At 40.0% G+C, this 23,485-nt stretch overlaps 2 protein-coding genes and 1 long non-coding RNA gene across 5 annotated transcripts in view; 2 read left to right on the top strand and 1 right to left on the bottom strand.

Moving 5' to 3' along the window:
- The window catches only part of LOC129765310 (uncharacterized), a 225,315-nt gene extending 224,528 nt beyond the window's left edge, over nt 1–787 (bottom strand). Inside the window, exons 1-2 of one of the 2 annotated variants that reach the window (XM_055765484.1) lie at nt 256–787; nt 7–194 (exon numbers count right to left, since the gene is read on the bottom strand). In XM_055765484.1, coding sequence (XP_055621459.1) covers nt 7–138 — 132 coding nt within the window. In that variant the 5' untranslated portion in view covers nt 139–194; nt 256–787. Of the gene's footprint in view, nt 1–6; nt 201–255 lie in introns of both variants that reach the window. The other variant, XM_055765483.1, reaches the window with a different exon arrangement.
- Nucleotides 788–11,831: 11,044 nt separating this feature from the next.
- On the top strand, nt 11,832–12,488 carry LOC129771584 (uncharacterized). Its single transcript, XR_008742415.1, has 3 exons — nt 11,832–11,889; nt 11,946–12,185; nt 12,239–12,488. It is a non-coding gene; the product is annotated as an uncharacterized LOC129771584 (long non-coding RNA).
- Nucleotides 12,489–12,858: 370 nt separating this feature from the next.
- The window catches only part of LOC129767862 (protein Smaug-like), a 46,970-nt gene continuing 36,343 nt past the window's right edge, over nt 12,859–23,485 (top strand). The window contains exons 1-2 of one of the 2 annotated variants that reach the window (XM_055769105.1): nt 12,859–13,286; nt 13,376–13,578. The gene's annotated coding sequence lies outside the window, so the exon portion shown is untranslated. The remainder of the gene's footprint in view (nt 13,287–13,375; nt 13,579–23,485) is intronic. The other variant, XM_055769106.1, reaches the window with a different exon arrangement.

Here is a 23,485-nt window from a genome sequence, read left to right as displayed (position 1 = left end):
ACATACTTGAGCATTATTCCTGGCCCTAGGAGGATTACCCAACGGTGGCGGCGGAGGTGGAACCGGTCCTTGTCCAGCGTTGTTGTTCTGATTCACCTCTGGCTCCGGCGGAAGTGGTTGCCCACTTGGTTCTGCCATCGCAATTCCTCCGGTTTGCCAATTCTATAATTTGTCGACGTTTGTTATTGTTCAAGCTGGAACTAAACAAATGTGCAATGATATCAAGTCTTCCAATTTAGGGTACTAAATACATACCTTCTTTATGCTAATCGAAGCTAATTCCTACAAGCAAAGCAATTTTCTGGGTTCACAATTTTTTATGCGCGACACCAATTGTTTTGGAAGGCTTCAAAATTTACGCACGAAATCAGAAACCGCGACGATTAGAAACTCGCGACGGGCAAAGAAAAAGAATGGAACGGATCGAAGCAAAATGTGACGATATTTTTCCAAAACAAAAACGCACTCATCAATAATAAACTCTCACTTGATGCAATTTTTTGCAATTATTGACCGCCGCGCATTAGCCACGAGTTTGGAGTTTCAACCGAGAATAAGGGAAAGAAAGGAAAACACGGCCAAAACCGAGCCTGCCTTGTTTAGATAGCGAATTAATGCAATAATCGCTAGGATTTGATGACACACTCACGACGATCCAGAGGATAGGCCTTCGAAACAGTCGATTTTTTCGCTTCCTCTTTCTTTATGTTTTGTCTATTTTGCACTACCTCTCGACTTGTTTTATTTTTCAGCCCAATTCGGCTGTCATCGGAGATTTTCTTTCGAGGAACGCAGTGTAACAGAAATAAAGGTGATGTGGATTGAGTAGTGTTCAGTGAACACTTTCTACCTTGTGACGTTTAACTGTGATTATATTTACCCCTCTACCGCCACCGTTTTTGATTTATCTAAAAAAACCTACTCCACTTTTATCTCGAACTTCCGACTTTCAAAATACTTTTAGCAGAAAGCTGCCAGCATAAAAACAATGTGTTTGTGTAATAGATGAAAATATTCTAAAGACGTTCTAGTGGGAGTGAACATTGAAAATAATGTCTGAATAATTTGAAAAGAGAATCCGCGAAGCCCGCCTAAAAGCGGGCTTGGGCTGTAGAGGGTTAATTAGCTGCTGCTTCCACGATTGATTGGTTTTATATTATAAAAGCTTTAAAATTGCAAAGTACAATTGCCTTAAGCCTTGCGTGATGTGGAAAAGTAGTGTTTGATCGAGCCAGATTTCACCGAAAAAACTTTGCTCCCGAAAACTAAGAAAAAAAGACTACTTTTTGACGTAGAACTACGTCTTTCATGAGGGGGCCAAATCAGAAAACAGGTCACGTTTTTATGAAATAAAGTTAACGTTAACAACTATTTTTGCCGCGAACGGATTTTGGTGATTTACATACCAAACGAATCGGAAATTCCCTAAGATTCGTTTGATATGCTATACATTACAATCCCATAGTTTGTATATGGATTAAATTGATGAAAATTGGAAGCATTCCCATTTCCTCAAACATTTGTTTTGTGCGTTTGTGTGCTTTCCCGAACAGAGCTGTCAATAACGAGCAACGAAGGGGAAATCGTAAGAGCGAAGTCTCCGTGAACAAAGGAAAAGAATAAAAACGATGGGTAATAATTGCCTAGAGTATAAACAGTGGATCTCGCAGAGGCAAACTTTCATTCTTCGTGAGAAAACTGGTCGAATTCTTCGTTGTTGGTCGAGCTGGATGGCAAGGGATCGAATGCTTTTATCAAGGCAATGGGGGTGGAGGAGTAATATGATGGATAAAGTAAAATTTTCCAAGGGCCTTTTCAGAGTTTAGAGTCTCAAGCAAGGATGGACCGCAAACTTTCAGTATCGTTCTGTATTCAAATCCATGAATATCCCTTGTTCTTCCTTGTTTTGCGTCATCACATGTCTTCGTTTCGGATTGAGCTGTGGACGCGACCAAATTACTCACTCGTTGATGTCTCTGGCATTGCAATCATTGCATCAAACTGACGCCATTGCATTGAGGTTCTGAGCTACACAATTGTGTGAAGAATCATCAAGCTAGGCTATCGTCAGCTCACCAAGAAAATAAATGTTCTGGAATTTTGTAAATGATTTGGTTTCGCATGACGGTAGGAAAACTTTCTCCACAAAGGATGACAGCTAGGCTAATCTATACTGGCAATAGTAACCGCTAGGGCTTTTGTTGAGAAGAGCGCAAAACGGAGATAAGTGTTTGTATATTCAGTTGCTTCAAGCCATCGATATATGGATATTTGTGTGCTTACGTACGTGCTTCATAACCCGTACGTAAAAATAGTGCATCTTCGCTATGCTGAAACCCCATTTGTATTTGCTCCCGTGTGCATTGGCCCTGTAACGATGAGACAATCGCCTAATTTTTTTTTTGCTATGATTGACGGTTGTTTTGTGTTGCAAATTATGCAGTCGTAATGATAAATATAAACAAGGAGGGGAGATAGCGGGGGGGGGGAATATTTACGCTAGGGTATTAGTAATGAATCTCTGCTGAGACAAATATTCAGACTTTTTCCAACCAGTTAACATTGTTTGTTTTCTGTCATCAATCAGTGAACTGACGCTATGATGAAGCAGGTGTTAAGGTTGTCCACCAAAAAATTATTTGGGGAATACCAAGTTATTCAATAAGTTATATTAAGTTATTATTTATTTAGGCTCACGTGCCAGTTGCAAAACTGCTTTCAACTAGGATTGCATTTGCGATAATCTTGATCATAATGAAGCAGTGCTACTCTTTTCGATGTTGTTGAGATTAGCAGATAGAGTTTATTTCGTTTATTTAGTCACAAAGAAAGTAAATGCCGTTCTGGAATTTTGTATGTAATTTGGTTTCGCTTGCCAGCAGCAAAACTGTCTCCACTAAGGATGACAGCTGCGCTTATCTCGAGCATGTATTGTTCGGCGAGCACAATAATGAATCATCAAACAATTATCGTCAAATGATTATACAATAAAAAAAACATTTCAGGGCGACCAAACTGGTAGAATGGTTATTTTAAAATTTTCGTAGCATTATAAAACAATATCCGCAGTTATAAACAAGCGACTTGAATTAAACCACAGCGTAGTTCTACGTCAACAATGCGGTCGTGTCTTGAACACAACCTCCTATTATTTTTGGTCCATTTGGCAGCTTCGATCACGAAAATAAGTTACCAATCTTTATCTATTGAAAATCAGACTCTTAAATGATTTCGTGAGCATTTTGTCGATATTATTTTCAACTCTTTATTTTTTTTTTCGTATAAACTTCGAATTCAATGCAATTTACGACGACACATTTATTTTGTTCACCAATCAAATACACCTCGCCACTACTCCACCCTGATGTGTGGTACACCCCAGCAAACATTAAATCGCATAACAAGCGTATATATAACATCATATGCTCTAAATTTTGGTTGGCATATAATGCGCCTAACTGGCATATGCATGCAAAAGTGGAGGCCATATACATACATGGCAAATGCTTACCGAATTTGTTTGGATGAATATGCGACTTTGACCGGCTATAATAGCGACTTTTGCCATACTCATATACGATTTATTACAGACATAGGAAAAAAACAAATGGCGCCAAATATTTTCGTAAAATGTTTGTTATAGCCTCACGAATCGCCATTTTTATATATGAGTATTTATATTTGTAGAAATAATAATTATTTAATTTACTTGTGATGGGAGTGAAATATAAATGTTTAAAATGGCACAGATTGATGTTTGGTTAAAACTGCTCCGATGTTGGTTCGAACTCCGGTCGTCTGGATTATCATCCACCAGCTATCTCGCGCGGTTATCTGAAATTTAATTCAACAGCGGTTAAAACTCGTACATATGATTCGATATGATATAACCTAATACATTCTATGCAGTAGGATCAGTCATTGCTGGTTGCCGATTTTATTATTTAAAAAAGGGTCTTTGATTTCCCCATCATATAAACCAAATATATAATATCATTGAACTGGAATAATAAAAAATAAATTAATATCAATAAAACTATCTCAATTTTAAATTATTTTATTACCATTTCATATTGACATATTATATGTCAGAAGTCCATTTTTGTTATGTGTTCAGACATTGCTGTTATGAAATGAAACTTGTCAATGTTAAAGCATTTTATTGACATTTCAATATGATGTAATATGTTCTTTATTAGGATCTAATATGATTTACTTTTTCATGATTTTCTTCAGCATGCAACACGATTTACTGCAGTACTGAATCTATTTAAATTATACGCTTATACGACACACAAACTGCATCAGCGTAATATCCCAGCAAACATTAAATCGCATAACAAGCGTATATATAACATCATATGCCCTAAATTTTGGTTGGCATATAATGCGCCTAACTGGCATATGCATGCAAAAGTGGAGGCCATATACATACATGGCAAAAGCTTACCGAATTAGTTTGGATGAATATGCAACTTTGACCGACTATAATAGCGATTATGTTGAAATTGAATTGCGATCAAATTTGAATATATTCATGAATTGTCAACGCACCTAATACGACTTTTGCCATACTCATATACGATTTATTACAGACATAGGAAAAAAACAGGAAGTCGGTTATATCTATGGTATAACCGCAAGGGTGACGTAGGACTATCGTTGATTTAGAGATCATTTGTATGAAGTTGAATCTGAATTCATTCTGAATGAATGAATATTTGGAGAACTTCGAAAACGAGAGCGTTACGTTGGAGGCACAAGGTTTTATGCATCCAATATTGGATACGGAAATATCCTACTGATGGGGAAGAATAATCTTCAGAAGCTATCCTGTTGATTGCGATTGATTGAAAAATCACAAAACCTAATGTATTTGGTCACAGTGTTACATGGATAGAAAATATTCAATTAAACTCTTTCACATGAATATATTTTGAAAATTCCCAAAGGAACTGGCAGATTATTTTCAGTAACGATTAGATATTTCCACATTTTCCTCGATACTGGAAGCCCACCAGTGGTTAATGCCAACTCGATAACCACCTGTTAATAGCACTTGATTGAAACATATTTGGTCACAGTGTAACATGGATAGAAAACATTCAATTAAACTCTTTCACATGAATATATTTTGAAAATTCCCAGAGGAACTGGCAGATTATTTTCAGTAACGATTAGATATTTCCACATTTTCCTCGATACTGGAAGCCCACCAGTGGTTAATGCCAACTCGATAACCACCTGTTAATAGCCGCGCGTGTATGTGTGTGTAGCGATGTTTTCCCAGGGAACCGTTTGTGGCATCACTCTCCTCCTGATAGATTCCCTTCTGGCCTAGGGTGCACAAACAGGCTCTTGGTGACACCGTTCATCCGCGCTTTCATGATAAATAAAGAGCTTCACCGCAACAGCGACAGCATGCTCCAATCGCTGTTCAATTAGAACTGAGTGGATTTCCGAGCGCCGCTCGCTTATATACCGATTGGTGATTTCAATAGCCTGTTTTGAAAGCAATTTTAAGACTATTGAAACAAGTTTTTGGATCAAAAAGTAACAAGTATATAACGTGTAGACATTTTATCTTTCGAATAAAGTGTTTATCATACCATTTCGTTCAGTTGTTTAGGAGCTATTAACGCTCAAAATCTCGGTCTCCGGCGTAACGCTTTCGTTTTCGAAACTTTGATTTTACACCCCGGTATAGAAATGAAAGACGTAGTCCTACGTTAAAACAAATGGCGCAAAATATTTTCGTAAAATGTTTGTTATAGCCTCACGAATCGCCATTTTTATATATGAGTATTTATATTTGTAGAAATAATAATTATTTAATTTACTTGTGTTGGGAGTGAAATATAAATGTTTAAAATGGCACAGATTGATGTTTGGTTAAAACTGCTCCGATGTTGGTTCGAACTCCGGTCGTATGGATTATCATCCACCAGCTATCTCGCGCGGTTATCTGAAATTTAATTGAACAGCGGTTAAAACTCGTACATATGATTCGATATGATATAACCTAATACATTCTATGCAGTAGGATCAGTCATTGCTGGTTGCCGATTTTATTATTTAAAAAAGGGTCTTTGATTTCCCCATCATATAAACCAAATATATAATATCATTGAACTGGAATAATAAAAAATAAATTAATATCAATAAAACTATCTCAATTTTAAATTATTTTTATTACCATTTCATATTGACATATTATATGTCAGAAGTCCATTTTTGTAATGTGTTCAGACATTGCTGTTATGAAATGAAACTTGTCAATGTTAAAGCATTTCATTGACATTTCAATATGATGTAATATGTTCTTTATTAGGATCTAATATGATTTACTGTTTCATGATTTTCTTCAGCATCGACACGATTTACTGCAGTACTGAATCGATTTAAATTATACGCTTATACGACACACAAACTGCATCAGCGTAATATACGCATATGATGCGGATTAAATATATTTTATGATAATGTACATCATAAAACTGATGTTTATTATACCGAATTGGGACTTAATTTGATAATGATATATAAAATCGAGTTTTTATATTTAATGCGATTTCAAATATACACGATACATACTTTGATTGATATTATATGTGATTATGATTTATTCTGATTTCTTGTAAGACTTAGTATGTGCAAAATTATACGATTTAATGTTTGCTGGGTGAAGACATTTGAAGATATTTTTTCTTACCATGTGAAGACATTTGAAAAAAATCACCTGAGCAGATAGAAAACCCCTTGTTGTACAATTTTGTCAGCTGGAAGCAGTCCCAGCAAACATTAAATCGTATAACTTTGCACATGATAAGTCACATATAATTTCGTATCAAATCACAATCGCATAAAATATCAATCAAAATATCGATCATATATATCTAAAATCGCATAAAATGCAAAAACACGATTTTCCATGTCATCGATGGATTGAGTGGTAACGTTGTCGTATCAAATCGCATATTAGTCCAAAAAGCATCGCATATCGTTATATACGGCTTTATATGCGTACAAAATATGGCATATACGTATATCGCCTCCACTTTTGTGTGTATATGCTAGTTATCTGCATCATATATCATACAAATGTGTCTTGGTTGTATGTATATCGCCTCCAATTATAGCTATTCATACGACTTAATGTTTGCTGGGAAGTCTTACAAGAAATCAGAATAAATCATAATCACATATAATATCAATCAAAGTATGTATCGTGTATATTTGAAATCGCATTAAATATAAAAACTCGATTTTATATATCATTATCAAATTAAGTCGCAATTCGGTATAATAAACATCAGTTTTATGATGTACATTATCATAAAATATATTTAATCCGCATCATATGCGTATATTACGCTGATGCAGTTTGTGTGTCGTATAAGCGTATAATTTAAATCGATTCAGTACTGCAGTAAAACGTGTTGCATGCTGAAGAAAATCATGAAACAGTAAATCATATTAGATTCTAATAAAGAACATATTACATCATATTGAAATGTCAATGAAATGCTTTAACATTGACAAGTTTCATTTCATAACAGCAATGTCTGAACACATTACAAAAATGGACTTCTGACATATAATATGTCAATATGAAATGGTAATAAAATAATTTAAAATTGAGATAGTTTTATTGATATTAATTTATTTTTTATTATTCCAGTTCAATGATATTATATATTTGGTTTATATGATGGGGAAATCAAAGACCCTTTTTTAAATAATAAAATCGGCAACCAGCAATGACTGATCCTACTGCATAGAATGTATTAGGTTATATCATATCGAATCATATGTACGAGTTTTAACCGCTGTTGAATTAAATTTCAGATAACCGCGCGAGATAGCTGGTGGATGATAATCCAGACGACCGGAGTTCGAACCAACATCGGAGCAGTTTTAACCAAACATCAATCTGTGCCATTTTAAACATTTATATTTCACTCCCAACACAAGTAAATTAAATAATTATTATTTCTACAAATATAAATACTCATATATAAAAATGGCGATTCGTGAGGCTATAACAAACATTTTACGAAAATATTTGGCGCCATTTGTTTTTTTCCTATGTCTGTAATAAATCGTATATGAGCATGGCAAAAGTCGTATTAGGTGCGTTGACAATTCATGAATATATTCAAATCAGATCGCAATTCAATTTCAACATAATCGCTATTATAGTCGGTCAAAGTTGCATATTCATCCAAACTAATTCGGTAAGCTTTTTCCATGTATGTATATGGCCTCCACTTATGCATGCATATGCCAGTTAGGCGCATTATATGCCAACCAAAATTTAGGGCATATGATGTTATATATACGCTTGTTATGCGATTTAATGTTTGCTGGGCAGTATCATATAGGAAGAAACAAAAATTCATAACTTACTTTTAATAATTTAATAGCTCATTCAATGTTTTTTTCTAATTGGTATTATTATATAGCGCATTTCATTAAACTTACCTTGTGGTTTTGAAATTTATTGCAATACATGTGAACAAAGAATATATTGCGCAACTGTGAGCTATATTTTATAAGTTTAGAAATGATAATCGACTTGATAAACCGTTGATTGAGTGAGCCCCAGTTCTTCCACAAAAAACGGAACTGTGATAACCATATTCATAAAACGAATTATGGAAACGGTATGTAACCGGAAAACTTTCGATTTGTCTAGTGGTCGTTTGAAAGATCTAGCTCAATCTAGTGTATATGCCAAAATAATAAAAATACTATGTCACAATAATTCAAATTCTCGAGCGCAAACGAACTAATGTCTCCTATAGACTATATGTATTCAGACCGCCTAAAGTTCTCCACAATTTGAAGTAAAAGTTGCTTTGTTGTTGAATTCATCCATGTGCTTGTGGATTAGTTCAGCACTGGAGCAAAAAAAAACATTCACAATCTGCATACCTCCTGATTCATGAATTAAATTTTCATACCCTCCAGTTCTTGAAAAAAGTAAATAAACTCAAATTTCCTCCTGAGAAGCGCTGAACATGATGAGTTCTATGCCAACTTAACTATCTATTAGCAGCGCTTTCTCAGATTGTTGTGAAACTTTGTGGGTATTAAAACATTGTCCATTTAAGCAATTTTGCAAACCTGAAACAAGATGACTTTCAGAAATGGACCCAACTTTTAACGTAGAACTACGTCTTTCATTAAGGGTGCCAAATCAGAAAACAGCTCACGTTTTCATGAAATAAAGTTAACGTTAATATCTATTTTTGCAGCGAACGGATTTTGGCGGTTTACATACCAAACGAATCGGAAATTCCCTAAAGGCGCGTTCACATTATGCCGAAGGATGCCGATCGGCCTGTACCAGGCGGCATATTCAGTTCGTTATGTAATGTGGACGCCACATCGGGTGCACGAAGCCGTCACGAACACACGGAGCACAATGTCGTCAACGCTAATTTACTTCGTTTTCTTTTGGTTCGACTTTCTCGAACCGGACCCGCTTGTTTCGGGTTGGGTTCGGTTTGATTCGAGTCGGTTTTCGGCACGTCCGCAAGCCCGGGCGGTACGTTCACATTTAGCCGGCTTTACCGGGCGGCCAAGGCCGATTGGCGTAATGTCTTAAGATTAGTTTGATATGATATACATCACAATCCCCTGGTGTGTAAATGGTTGAAATTCATGAAAAGTATATGCGTTTCCATTTTTCCATGCATTTGTTCTGCTGATTTGTGAGCTTTTCTACCCGAGGAATTCGTAAGATATAATGTCTCCGCGAACAAAGGAAAAGAAAAAGAATGAAGGGGAATATTTGCCTAGACTATAAACAGTGGATCTCGCTGTTTTTTATTCTTTGTGTGGACGCCAACTTGACAGCATCGTTGCTGGACGACCTGAACAACGAGGGATTGAGCGTCTTTCTCAAGGCAATGAGGGTGGAGGTGTAGTGCAGGTGTAGAGTAAAGTTTTCCAAGGGCCTTTCTCAAGGCTAAAAACGAATGAACTTAAAAAGTTTAAAGTCTCTATAATCAAAAACCGAACCGGAAAGCTTTTAGTATCGTTCTAGATACGAAACACTGAACATCGCTTGTTCTTCGATATTTGTGTGGGTATGTGCGTGCTTCAAAACCCGTACGTAAAAACAGTGACTCTTCGCTACGCTGAAACAGAGATTTCTGATTTTCAAATTCATCCAAAGTCAAGTCACCTCCGACATAGGAATCAAAAACGTAATCACCCCTGTCCGGGAACCAGATCGAATTCGAAAATAGCACAAGTAGCACTTTGTAATCCGATCGTATCAAATTCAATCAGGTTGTGGAAATGTGGCAACCTTTGAGCTACATGTTGTATTTGGGTAAAGCGAAAATAGTAATGGTTTTAAATGGTGCAATAAACACACTTTCAAAATAAAAATTATTAATGAAAATTAACTCTTTCTTATAAAATAATGTTCATGAGCCAAAGGGATAAAAAAACAATTACAAACTACTTTCGGGCCTGCTAATGTGATAGAGAGTAAATAGATTCACGAATAAGGATGAACTATATTGGCATTTATTTTTCGTTAAGGTAAAATTGCCACTTTTGTATACGTCGGCTAGATTCGAATCTCGAACTGATTGTAGAATGCAAAAGACTCCTGGGCTGGTTCGCCTCTTTGTCGACGGCATTGCCGCAAGTTTTGAGATCAAATTATTGCACATAAAATTATTACATAAACTTTGGACTTCAAATGACACAAAAAATTAAACACATATAAAACCATTTTCAAAAAATTATTTGAACAAAAAAAAATACTTGCTGTTGGCTTGCTAAACCAGATGGCAAGGATGTCCTAGGGCCATGTCCCTAGGCCAGTGGAGAGGAAGCCGTCTCGAAATATGGATGAATATACTGCTTTCAAACAAACTAATGTGATTATATGGCTGCGCTCATACACTGTTTGACCGAAACCGAATATTTGACAAAATTTGACCAACGCGTACTAAAAAATCAATAAAAAATTTCAGTTATTGAATGATTAGTTTTTTTTCAGTCTGTTCGTCAATCCTGTCAACACATGGTTAAGTAACGTTAAATATTTCAGTCATTTTTTTCCATGTTCGATGTTCGAAATTATTTACCAATGTTGGTAATTCAAGAGTGACAAACAAAATAGTACGAAATTCAAACCAAAATTTATCTGTCAAAAATCGGTAAATATCTACGGACACACAGTGTACGGCCAGCTTATGAAACGCATTTTTGCTATCCGAAATAGTTGAAACCAAGGAAAGTGAAGTGGAAGGTAAAACGTAATGTCAGAATTGCCGTTCGGAAATATCCCGTGTGTTTGAATTTATTTACATAGATCGTATCAAAGCAACACTGAACATTGACTACAGTTTCGCCTGCACGGTTGATTGCTGTTATGAACCAGCACAAAAAACAAAGCTGCAAATTATGCGCCAGTGGCAGTACCACGATCAAAGCATTCCCTGAATAAATCATATCACATTAGCCAGCTGGCGGAAGCCTATGCATAAAGGTTACTAGGTGACTATTTTCAACGACAACTGTTTATTTATTATACTGCTTCAAATACCTTCGATGAAATCAAATGTAACCATACCAACGTAAGTAATAACATAAACAAATTCAAACCTTTCGTCTTGCCATTTCTCATACATTTTTTTCTGAATAGTGTAAGTTACGAGCCACCTGTCAACTCCACTATCTTGGTTGAAACCAGGCATCCCTCCCCACAATCCAGTCGACGAACAAATTATCGACCTAACATAGAACGATCAACTTCGTTGATCGAAAATACGGAATGATTTACAAAACAAATCGGCATCACTGTTTTTTTTTCTCCGCCAAACTGTCATCTCATAGCAAAACAATCGAATCATACAACTGGTGAGTTGGGATTCTATTTCTATTTTTCATTTACTAATTATTTTATTTTGTTTCAGCTATAAACACAAGGCTATTTTGATTCCTGTGAGCGAGATTATTTCCGCCATCACCACAGTGTGGATTGCCACTGTGATAGCAGCCAACAGCAACAACAATTTCCGCAGCAGTATCATCCAAGCCCTGGTGACCGTGCCGAAGAACAGCAACAACAGGACCTGACTATCGATGGTGTTTCGAAAAACTTTATGAGGATGAGAGGATGAGATCCAAGACTGTTAATCGTTATCAGCAATTATGTAAGTTCCATTTTTTTTATGAGAATAATGCCGTAATGAATTTGTCTTTTCAGACCCTGGAGACATCGACACCAATACTAAAACGAAGAAAAAACGCGACGAGTATCCTCCAGTGCAGGATTCTAATGCTGGTGACCCCCAAGCCATTGAAGAATGGGATCGCCGGGAGGAACGGGAATATGAAAAGCTATTGGAGTCTTGCCCTCGCTCAGATTTTGAGATTTGCCATAAGCAAACCATCTCCACCTAAAATATATATACATATTTGCAAATGAGTTGCAAAACTAAATAGCTGAGCAGAATGGCTTTTTTTTATCTGTAATAAAATGATGAAAAATAAATATGTATTTTTTTCTTATTTCATTTCAATAACAAACCAATACAAACAAGAGGCGAGCAGTGCTGAAAGCAGCTCTGCAAGCAGGTCGACGCCTTGCACATGTTGGCGAAAATGTGGCGTCAAGTTGTTCGATGAATGCATATGAAAGGTCGATAACTCGATTGCAAGGTGGCAGCATTTGAGGTCGATTGTTGACATTTCATCGACCCGATCTTGGCAGGCAAAACGGAATGTGGGTCCGTTTTGCATACCAAAATCGATCTCCACAGTCCGCATCCCACGTTGACAGCTGACGTCAGTGCGCATCGAGCGGGTTGTCATTTCGCAGCCAGACTGTTTCTCAGCGGAGTGGTGAGTGGGACAGAAAGTGAGCGCTTAGGTTGCACAAATTCGTCGCGGAATAAGGAGAGCAAGCAGAAAAAAACGCGCACCCATCTTGTTGGAATATTGTCGCCATTGTGTATACACAACACTATTGTTTCCCGTGGTACGTGGTAGGCAAAGGAACAATAGACGCCTTTCGAACCCTCGCAGTTCCCCCGATCGTATTCACAGCGTTTTGTTTTTTGTGAAACCGAGAGAAAGGAGATTTTTTCTTCCCGTTCCAGTATGGGTGTGTGCGTGATAACGAGGTGAACTGTCAAAGCGAAGAATAGAAAATATGGGAAGTGTGCGCCGCGTAGAGTGTGTAAATTGAGTGCCAGAAGAAACGAGAGCGACGTGCAAAAGAAAGGTTGCTATCGCGAGGAAACGAGGAAAAAGTAGGAATTTTGTGCTTTTGGTTCGGCTTTGGTGTGCTCCAAACGTAGAAATGTCCGCAAAATAATAGGTTTTTGTTTTCTGTTACTAGCTACTGTGTGTGTCCAGTGTTTTGTGTGATTGTGTGTCGTTTTACTATCGGTGGACATAAAGCGCAATTTTTGGCTCGAGCGGAACAGACAGCAGGGAATTTCATTGGTCTGGTGGCGTCGGGACGCAAATAATCCTCCCAATCACTTTTTCTCGGAAGCAGGAGAACTCCCAGCGAAAAGGTGCGGAACTATTGCGTGTGAGGTAAGTGTCTTCTCGGAACCGCGGAGCAATGGGCAACGGGTAGATAAATCGCGAGAGCAAACAGCGAAATGATCCGCGGAATGCACACGCGAATTTCGACGGAACCCCGAAAAGTGAGCGTGTGTGTGCGCCTCTGACACACATTCATTTCTTTTTTTTTTTTTAGTTCGCTTTATTTTGCAAACTTTTTTTTATTTCTTCCGTGATCGCTCGGTTCAATATCAAAGCGGGCGGAGCGATGGAAGCTCGCGAAAATCTCACACATGTGGGATGATGCTGGGAGAATGCTGGGGCGAGGAACTGCGTCTGTTCGGCAAGCAAGCAAGTGTGCTGAACACCATGTCCATCTGTCGTCGTTGGATTTGGCGCTAATTGTCGACTGTTGCGAGATCCATGTTTCAAGGATATCTAATTCTGTTGAATGCTTTGAGCAAGTGTGTGGAACTGGGGTTATGTTCCCATTTGCGAGTTATCAGTGCGCTATTGTTTCACGTTGAATAATGTTAAAAATGGCTACAGAATCACATCGATAACTTTCACGGAGATAAGCACCAATCGGATTTCGGTATCCTGTTCAAAAGGTGTTTTGATACTGAAAGTAAAGTATGACTGATTGCAAAAGCAAAGACCGTGAACTTCAGAATAACACCACTAAGCGGTAGATAGAAAGGGTGGTGAAAGCTCGCTTAGTGCCTTTGTTCTGCTCTACTTCCGCCACCGACAAATCGTTTCGGCGACGGACATAGCGGAGACCGACAAGATAAAATTCAGTCGGATAGGCAGGCAAAACAGCTGATCGATGTTTACAGTGTTTTTCTCTGGATGCCGAGCCAGGAGTCGAAGTTATTGAAGAATATAGAATTCTGAGTGCTTGAATTTGGGTTGTATTATTTTGATATTTAATGAACGTTTTATCAATGTTTGACCATAAACTGGTAAAATTTATGTATACATTTTTGAACATACTTTAAACTACTTCCGAACCCTAATTTTTGACTAGACCTACCAGGTGCAAACTGTTTTTTACACCAAGATATTTGTAAAATCATTCTCATTCTAAGCTCTGCCAGGATTGAAGAGGATGCTCCACGACTTTCGAATTAGTTCTGCGGAAACTAGGTTTTACCACGCTTGAGTAATTCAGTACGTAGATCATCCTTTATATTTATTTTCTCAGTATTTTCATAAGACTCTCCTAGTGCTCGGTGATAAAACTTCCGTACAGAGTCTCGATTATCTGAATGAATTTTGTTTCATGGGTGGTCTGCATTTGCAGTGTTTTTGGGTAGCAAAAATATTGTGTATGTTACGTCGTTGTGGTGGGGTTCACTGTTCGGAGGTCTTCGTAGAAGAAATCACCAAGGTTCCCGATGAAATCAGCTCAAAGCTGTAAATTTGTTGGTTCGAATTGATTTCACATTTCGTACTATTTTAGGATAACAAATTTTAGTTACTTACAATTGGTCTACTACTAGGTATTTTTATACAAATAAATTTTATATAATAGAGTAATTCAATTTCTAGTCTGTAAGTAGGTTTCTCAATTATAATAATTAGTTATTTAATAATGGAAATCTAATTTACTTCGAATCCTGTTTCTATTCACCATCAAATCAAAACAATGATAAGCTGCTATTGCTCATTTTGACTCATGTTTTACAACAACCGCGTCGGGGAGTTCGATGATGGATTCATCGCACTAATCCTTCGTAATATCCTCTCCCTCGTGCCGTACGGCACCACGTTCACCACTATCTTTTCTTCCACGTTCTCCGCAGTTCAATTCCTCGTGGTCTTTTCTAAATTCTTCATCCGATCTACATCTAGAACCGCCAAGTTACAAACCGCTCTTCTCTTCAACGTACCGGTCGATGTTTCCACATCCGCTTGGCGTACAACTCCGTCTTTCCCAGGGTAGGTTCGAATCACGCGACCACGTGTCCAGCGGTTTCGTACTTTCCCGTCGACCAACATGACCAACGCTCCTTCCTTGATCGGTGCTACATCGTGGAACCACTTTGATCGGCGAGTTATTACCGGCAAGTACCCCATTATCCAGCGACTCCAAAAGGAGTCAAGCTTATTCTGTATGAGCTCCCAACTGTTCTTCAGAGCTCTCCTGCCATTCACTGGCGCTTTGACCGGTTGTCGAATTCCACTAGAGCTAAGCATCAAAAAGTGGTTCGGTGTTAACGATTCCTGCTCTTCACTGTCCAGCGGTAGAAACGTTAACGGTCGGGAATTAACCATATGTTCCGCTTCAGCCAGAAATGTCCCAAAGGATTCGTCGCCTATCTTCCGCAACATGGGTAATGTTCCAAGTGCCGTCTTCACGGAGCGGACCATCCGCTCCCAACATCCACCCATATGCGGGGCTGATGGTGGGTTGAACCGCCATTGAGTGTTCGCGTCCGTAAACGTGCTGCTCATAGCAAGATTGATTTCCCGCAACTCTTCTTCAAGCTCTTTGCTGGCGCCTATGAAGTTCGTGCCATTATCTGTGTACACCTCCTGCGGTGCTCCTCTGCGAGCGATGAATCGTCGAACTGCCTTCTTACACGAGTCGGTTGTTAGACTATGCACTACCTCCATATGTATAGCTCGGACGGTGAGGCACGTGAAAATGGCTACCCAACGCTTAACAGCCATTCGGCCTATCTTTACTAGATAAGGCCCAAAGTAATCGATACCTAGGAAGGTAAAGGGACGAACAAAGGGTGAAATACGGAACCGAGGTAATTGGCTCATCTTCGGAACCACAGGGGTGGCCTTGTATACACGGCACCACTGGCAGCGTTTCACTATAGTTCGAATCTGCGCTCTTAGCGCCTGAATGCTGAATTTTTGACGGATTTCATTCACCACCGTTTCATTGTTTGCGTGACGAAACTTCCGATGGTACCAATCTATCAACAAGTTAGGTTGGTGATCGGATGACCCTTAGGCAAAATTATTGGAAACTTGGCTTCACGTTCCACGTATTCTGCTGTAGCAATTCGACCATCAACGCGCATTAATCCATTTTCGTCCAATACCGGAGAAATATTCGCCAACGAGCTACTCCGACTTAGAGCTTGTCGTTCTTCTGGTGCTAAACGTGCGTTGCGATTCATCAATGCCACCTCATCCAGATAACCATCTGATTGTGCAAGCTGCAAAATACTCTCCTCAGCATTCTGCAACTGCTTTCCTTCGTCATCGATCGGTTGTTTTCTGACCCTCTGTAGCAGCTTCCCGATGAACCCGTATACATATGTCATGCTTCGTATCAGTCGTTCGTATCTCGAAAATCGTGTCACATCGATCATTGGGATTGACTGGAAGTGACTACAAACGTACGACTCTTCTTCAGTTCCGTTCGCCATGGTAAACCTATTCGTCGGCCAATCGTTCTCCTCCTTATACAGGAAGGCAGGCCCTCGCATCCATCTGCTATCTGGCCTGCAGTTCGGACCTTTGCCCCACTTCGTAGCTTCATCTGCGACGTTTATTTTCTTTCCCAGCCATCGCCATTCCTCGGTCCTTGACAGAGTTAGGATCTCATTCACTTTAAACGCTACGTATGGTCGAAAACGGCGGGTATTTGACTTGACCCACGAGATCACAGTGCTAGAATCACTCCAGAATATTGTGCGTTTGACCTTGACCGAGTGACCTTCCTCAATTGTCTTGCGCAAGCGAGCGCCAATCACGGCCGCCTGCAACTCTAACCGAGGCACGGAGACCTGCTGTAGGGAAGCCACCTTTGTCTTGGACGCAACCAGAGCGCAGCGTGTTTGTCCTCGGTCGCGAATGCGGAAATAAGCTGCGGCAGAGTAGGCTGTTCACTTCCGTCAACAAAAATTTGTAGCTCCAAATCATCATAACAAATGGGATCGTATCCCGGGAAGTAACATCGCGGTATTCTGACGTTATCCAGCTCCTTCAACGCTTGCAGCCACAATTTCCACCGTAGGAACAGATCTTCAGGAATGCGATCATCCCAATCCAGTTTAGCTCTCCAAACGTCCTGCACCAGTATTTTCCCTTGAATTACGAGTGAGCCTACCACCCCCAGGGGGTCGTAAATTTTCATGATGAAGCTCAACATTATTCTTTTCGTAGGAACAACGTAACTCTCTACTAGCGATTCCATTTTCCCGTGCAGGTTGATCGTGAAGCAGAAAAAATCTTCGCTCGGTAGCCAGGATAATCCGAGAACACGCTCCAACCCACTGTGGCTGTTCAATGAAATATCTTTCACTGCAGCTGGATTCACTTCTCCGATAGCTTCCAGAACTGAAGATCGGTTCGACACCCAGTTACGTATGTGGAAGCCTGCTTTCTGGTGGACTTCGGCTACCTCCAATGCCAATTCGACGGCCTCCTCTTCTGTGTCGACGCTATCAAGATAGTCGTCGACATAGTGTTTTCTTTATTGCTGCCGCCGCCTTAGGGTGTTCTTGCTCATACTCCGTTGCGTTAGGATTCTTCACGTATTGTGACTGTACAGGAGAACAAGTTGCTCCAAAGATGGCGTCGTCGGACGCCATAGTTATCAATGGTTTCCCTGACGAATTACGGAAGACGAATAGCAACGCACTTTGATCGCTTTTCCTGATGCCAACTTGCAGGAACATTTCCTGAATATCACCGGAAAAGGCGACTTCCCGTTCGCGAAATTTGAAAGTAACGTGCAGCTGTGGCGTCAACAGATCAGGACCTTTGAGGAGCATCATATTCAGCGACACGCCTTTCACCTTCGCGGCCGCATCCCAAATGACTCGTACCTTTCCAGGTTTATTTGGGTTCAATACCACACCTAACGGAAGGTACCAGGTACGTCGCGGATCGAACTCAGCAATTTCCTCTGCTGTCACTACATGGATGTAGCCCAATGAGGTACATATAGAGGTGGAGCAGCAGGCGAAGTATATCTGTATTGGCATGCAAAATATCGTGTCGTAATCATTTGCATTCAATATGAAATTTATATGGAAGATACAAAGCAATGTTGAAAGTACTCACGGTTGCATGATAATTTGAGCCAAAATTCTCATGAAATTATTCAACTGTTGATTTTTTAACAGATGACAATTGTATCGTGGCTTATCTCAATTATTTATGTGGTAAAAAGGTCCAGAGAGCTGTCGTATGCTTAGTTCTCGAAAGCAGTAACATTTTTGGTGAAATTTTGAATAATTGGCGATTATTCTCTCACATCATACACACCGACACTAAGAGCCTTCGAAACATCCACTTCATAACGTTAAAATAATGAAAATACGTTTGTTTCTATGAACGTGGGGGAGTGAAAATGGCACATGGAAATATCACTTTTATCCATCTTTTCCGATGTGATTTCACAAATGTTCACTGCACGCTATCACATTAGCCTTATATTCAGCCGAAACACTAAAAAAAGTAACGTTTTTAATTGATAAATTACTTCCTGAAAATAGCATTTTTACATGGATGCGGTGGGCAATCAAAGATAAACACAACGACTGACGTCACTATTTGAGAAATAGTTATGGCAGCGCATGCTATGTCGCTCGAAACTCTACTATCTTCATTACCTTTTTTCCAGTACATTGGATGTAGCCCTTTGATACGTAATCTGCAACTTGTTGTCTTACACTCTCGTAGAGCTGTGGGTCTTTTTCAAGGCGCCTCTCCAGGCATCTCCATCGACGCTCGGCCGGTTATCGGTTTAGGGATGACTCTCTGTAAATTCTTGATCGGTAGATGTCGCAGGTGTTTGAATTCTTTGGCCAACTGTTCAAAGTCCAGCGATTGCTCTGGCAGCCCCAGGCTTTCCACGGTATATACTTCAGACAGACTGAAGTGTTTTCCGCTTCCAGGCTCCGAAATACTCAGCTTCTCAAGTTCCCTAGTCTCTATCTTCTTATTTATTCCACGAGTCCAATGGATGCATAGGGAATGCGGTCTACTATTCACTCCCAGGTCGTCTGCAATCGTCTGCTCTAAGAGTGTCACAGACGAACCGTCGTCTAAGAACGCGTAGGTGTTTACTGTACCTTTCCTCCCATAAAGCGTCACTGGAATGACCTTAAACAATGTCGACGAGATTGGATGCCGATGGATGGATGGACACTGTAGCATCGGTGGAGTTTACAAACGGCTTTCTTTCAGACTCGGAGTGTAGCAATCGATGATGGCGTTTCTGACATCTGTTGATTCCACAAACTTCGCCTTCGCATGGCCAGCGAGTGTGTGACACGAGACATCGTCGGCACAACTTATTGTCTTTGGCGAAATTCCATCGGTCGTTTATCGAAAGATTTTTGAAGGCTACACAGTTTCCAGTGGTGTGACCGTAAACGTTGCACATAGGACAGTTCCTGTTCGATCTGTCATCTTTGCCTGTCGAAGTGTGGTGCTTGTCTCGCCGATCGTCGAGTGGATTGGATGTAGAATCTTTCCGCTCGTGAGTTGCGTGAGTATTTAAGAACGCCTTATCTTTTATTTTGGGTTTCTCGTTCTTCGCAGGCTTCGTTGCGATGCAGAAGTTTGTAATCACACTGGTAGCGGTCGTGACCTTCCGCATATACTCGCTAAAGGTCTTCGAATCAACCACTGGCAGGTTTTCTTGGTATAATGCTCAATTAAATTTTATGTTGGACGGTAATTTGTCCCCCAGCTCTTGAAGCAGGATAGGGTTAGAAAGGTGATTCGTCATTCCTACAGCCTCCAGGTGACCGCACAAGTTTTGCACAGCCAAGCCGAACTGGATTAATGTTTCCAGTCTTTCTGCCTTGGGAGCAGCCGTAGCTCGAACTTTGGCCACTAGATTGTGAACAATCTGTTCTGGCCTACCGTACAACGTCTGAAGGGTAGACAAAACGTGTGGCACGGTAGAAGGATGGAGGAGAAAACTGCTGAGGGCTTCTTTTACCAACCCTTTCAAAGCCCGTTGTAAACGCAGCAAATTTTCTGATTCAGTGTATCCACACGCCTCTGTGGAATTATGGTAGCTACTAATGAAAAGAGGCCACTCGATGGGATCCCCACTGAAAACGGGAAGCTCTCTCGAGATAACTTGTCTCGCTGCCAACTGATGATGTGTTGGACCCTGTCGAATCTCGAAGCGGTTTAAATGTATATTTGAGGGTCCTAACGGATCGACAACAGGAGGAATAGTTTGCCCTAATCTTGGAGGTACATATGGTGTATGGGGTGTCCCTACTTTCTCTAGTCTGTTCGGAATCGTTTGCGAATAGTTACTCACAGGTACACCTGTCTGCTGGGTTGTTTCTGAAGCGTCATACTGACAATGGTCCCCACGCTGTTCTGCTGCCGATTGTTGGTTGGTCTTCATACGTAGCGACTTGAGCTGCTCGAGAAGATCTTGCTCGTGCGCCAGAAATTGTTGCTTTTCTTCATCTCTCAAGAAGGAATTACTGCTCCAGTTGTTTGAATCGTTGCACAAGGTCGTATTCTTGCTTCTGGTACTGCTTTCCAATATCGTGCGGCTTTCTCAACGCAGCTTCGATTTGCAGCAGACGTTGTTTGTCCTGCTCACGCTGATCCTCTGCACGCTTCAGTAGGTTGGTCAACTCCTGCGTTGCTCTCGACGTTTCTCCTCATTCTGGCTTTGCTGTTGGAATACTTCTTCCATCCGTTGTCTATCTTGCTCGCGCTTCTCTTCTGCGCGCTTCAGCAAATTCGTCAGCTCCTGTTCTCGCTGTTCTCGACGACGGAGCTCTTCCTGCTGGACAAGCTGATTCTGCTTCTCACTCGTTTCGCGTTGCCATTCTTGGTATGGAAGAGGATTCCCGGTCACCTTAGGGACAATCTTCTGGTGCACGTCTACCTTTGACGATTTCGGGATCTGGCCGCTGATGTCTAGCAATCTGACAAACGGTGTAATATTGACTAGTGGTATATTTGGCGTGTTGGCAGTATACTGTATTTGCTGGTTGGACTGCGACTCTACAGTATCAACAATTCGTGGGATTTCCCCGATGGAAATACTATCGGTGATGTGAGGAACGAGGATAACATTTTCCGCGACATCGGTTAGTGTTTTATTCGGGTCTTCATCGGCGGCTTCACTTATTTCAAAGGTCGAATGACCCTACCAGTTCCACGGATTGAACGGGTACTGGTTGATTTGATCCATTTTCGATCCAGGCTTCAACCTTACTTCTGCTGCTCCGCATACTTTCCGCATCTTCATCCTGCTGGCGAAGCAACTCATGCCTTCGAGCCAAGTATTCTTTCTCACGTTGAAGCTTTTCGTTCATCGCCTTCTCGACTATCTGCTTCTTTTTCTGCAACTTCTCTTCTTCCAGTTTCTCTCGCAGACACCTTTCTTCTTCCAACAGTTGAAGGTCTCGAGCTATTGCCGCTCTACGGGAACTTGTAGTGCTAGACTTTCCAGTCCTAGAGCTTGCACGTGATGGAGGAACACATTTCACACCGATGAAGTCTCTGGATCGTACTGTAACTACGTCCACTTTCGCGCATGAGAAATGGTACCAAAGCATGCATTATCCGCATTGTACCATATACAAATCCGCACTGTTGGGCCGAGTACATTCCGCACAATCGAAATCATCTCCGTGCTCGATGTCGATCACTGAAGGCTCAAATCCATCTCCGTTCGACTCCGGTGAACTTACTTCTTCACAACGGGGTAGCTGAGAACTGCCGCTAGCTGGAGCTTGCTGTGTTGCTCGAGTTTTCGATCGAGTCTGACGAACAAACGAACCCTGCGTATTCATGTCACAATTCTTTGAGATTGTTACGTCGTTGGGGTGGGCTTTACTGTTCGTAGGTCTTCGTAGAAGAAATCACCAATGTTCCCGATGAAATCAGCTCAAAGCTGTAAATTTGTTGGTTCGAATTGATTCCACATTTCGTACTATTTTAGGATAACAAATTTTAGTTACTTACAATTGGTCTCCTACTAGGTATTTTTATACAAATAAATTTAATATAATAGAGTAATTCAATTTCTAGTCTGTAAGTAGGTTTCTCAATTATAATAATTAGTTATTTAATAATGGAAATCTAATTTACTTCGAATCTTGTTTCTATTCACCATCAAATCAAAACAATGATAAGCTGCTATTGCTCATTTTGACTGATCATTTACAACAACCGCGTCGGGGGGTTCGATGATGGATTCATCGCACTAATCCGTCGTAATAGTGTAGATTAGGGATTCCCAAAAACTTTTTGGGCAAGAGACCCATTTCTAGAATGAATCGATACCATCGAGCCCTAAATTATATCTTTATCCTATTCATACAATATACCCACCAATTCAAAAACTATACGGATGGTTAAGTGAGTAAACCTGACTTAAAATTCAGTAAATCAGCCATCCAGCCATGCCAAACCGATATAGCGGTTCTCAGATTTTCGTGAAAAGTGATAGTTTTGCTTCTTTTCGCAAAATATTAGACCCGTAATTTTTGAAATTTTTCATTAGGGGCTGTCCACATACCACGTGGACAGAAAAAGCACGATTTTATACTCCCCCCTCCCCCTCCGTGGGCATTTTTATACCCCTACCCCTGTTGTCCATGTGGACATTTTTGCTTAATTTATTAGAATAATTTAGGAAATGACGTGATTGCGCATAAAATAAATTTTAATTCTATTTAAGTTTATTTTGTTTCAAATTTTACTAGCGCTTTGCTGGCGCACATTGAGGTTTTTTGACAGAGAAATGAGTAGCAAAACAAAGCATGTGTTTTATATGAGTTTAGTTTTGAAATACTTGTAATACTTCGTTTTTCTATTATCTGCGAAGCCTATCTGGTTTGCCAACACGGAAACGTCCAAAATACAGTTGAACAACCCGCATTCGAATATAAATTACACAATTCTGAAGACATATCTTGAGCAACGCCAATCGAATAAAAATGAACGGATTTAAAATCATTATCAGATA

Source organism: Toxorhynchites rutilus, chromosome 2, assembly GCF_029784135.1.
Source record: "Toxorhynchites rutilus septentrionalis strain SRP chromosome 2, ASM2978413v1, whole genome shotgun sequence".
Classification (NCBI taxonomy): Eukaryota; Metazoa; Arthropoda; class Insecta; order Diptera; family Culicidae; genus Toxorhynchites; species Toxorhynchites rutilus.
This window is presented reverse-complemented; position numbering and strand designations above follow the sequence as displayed.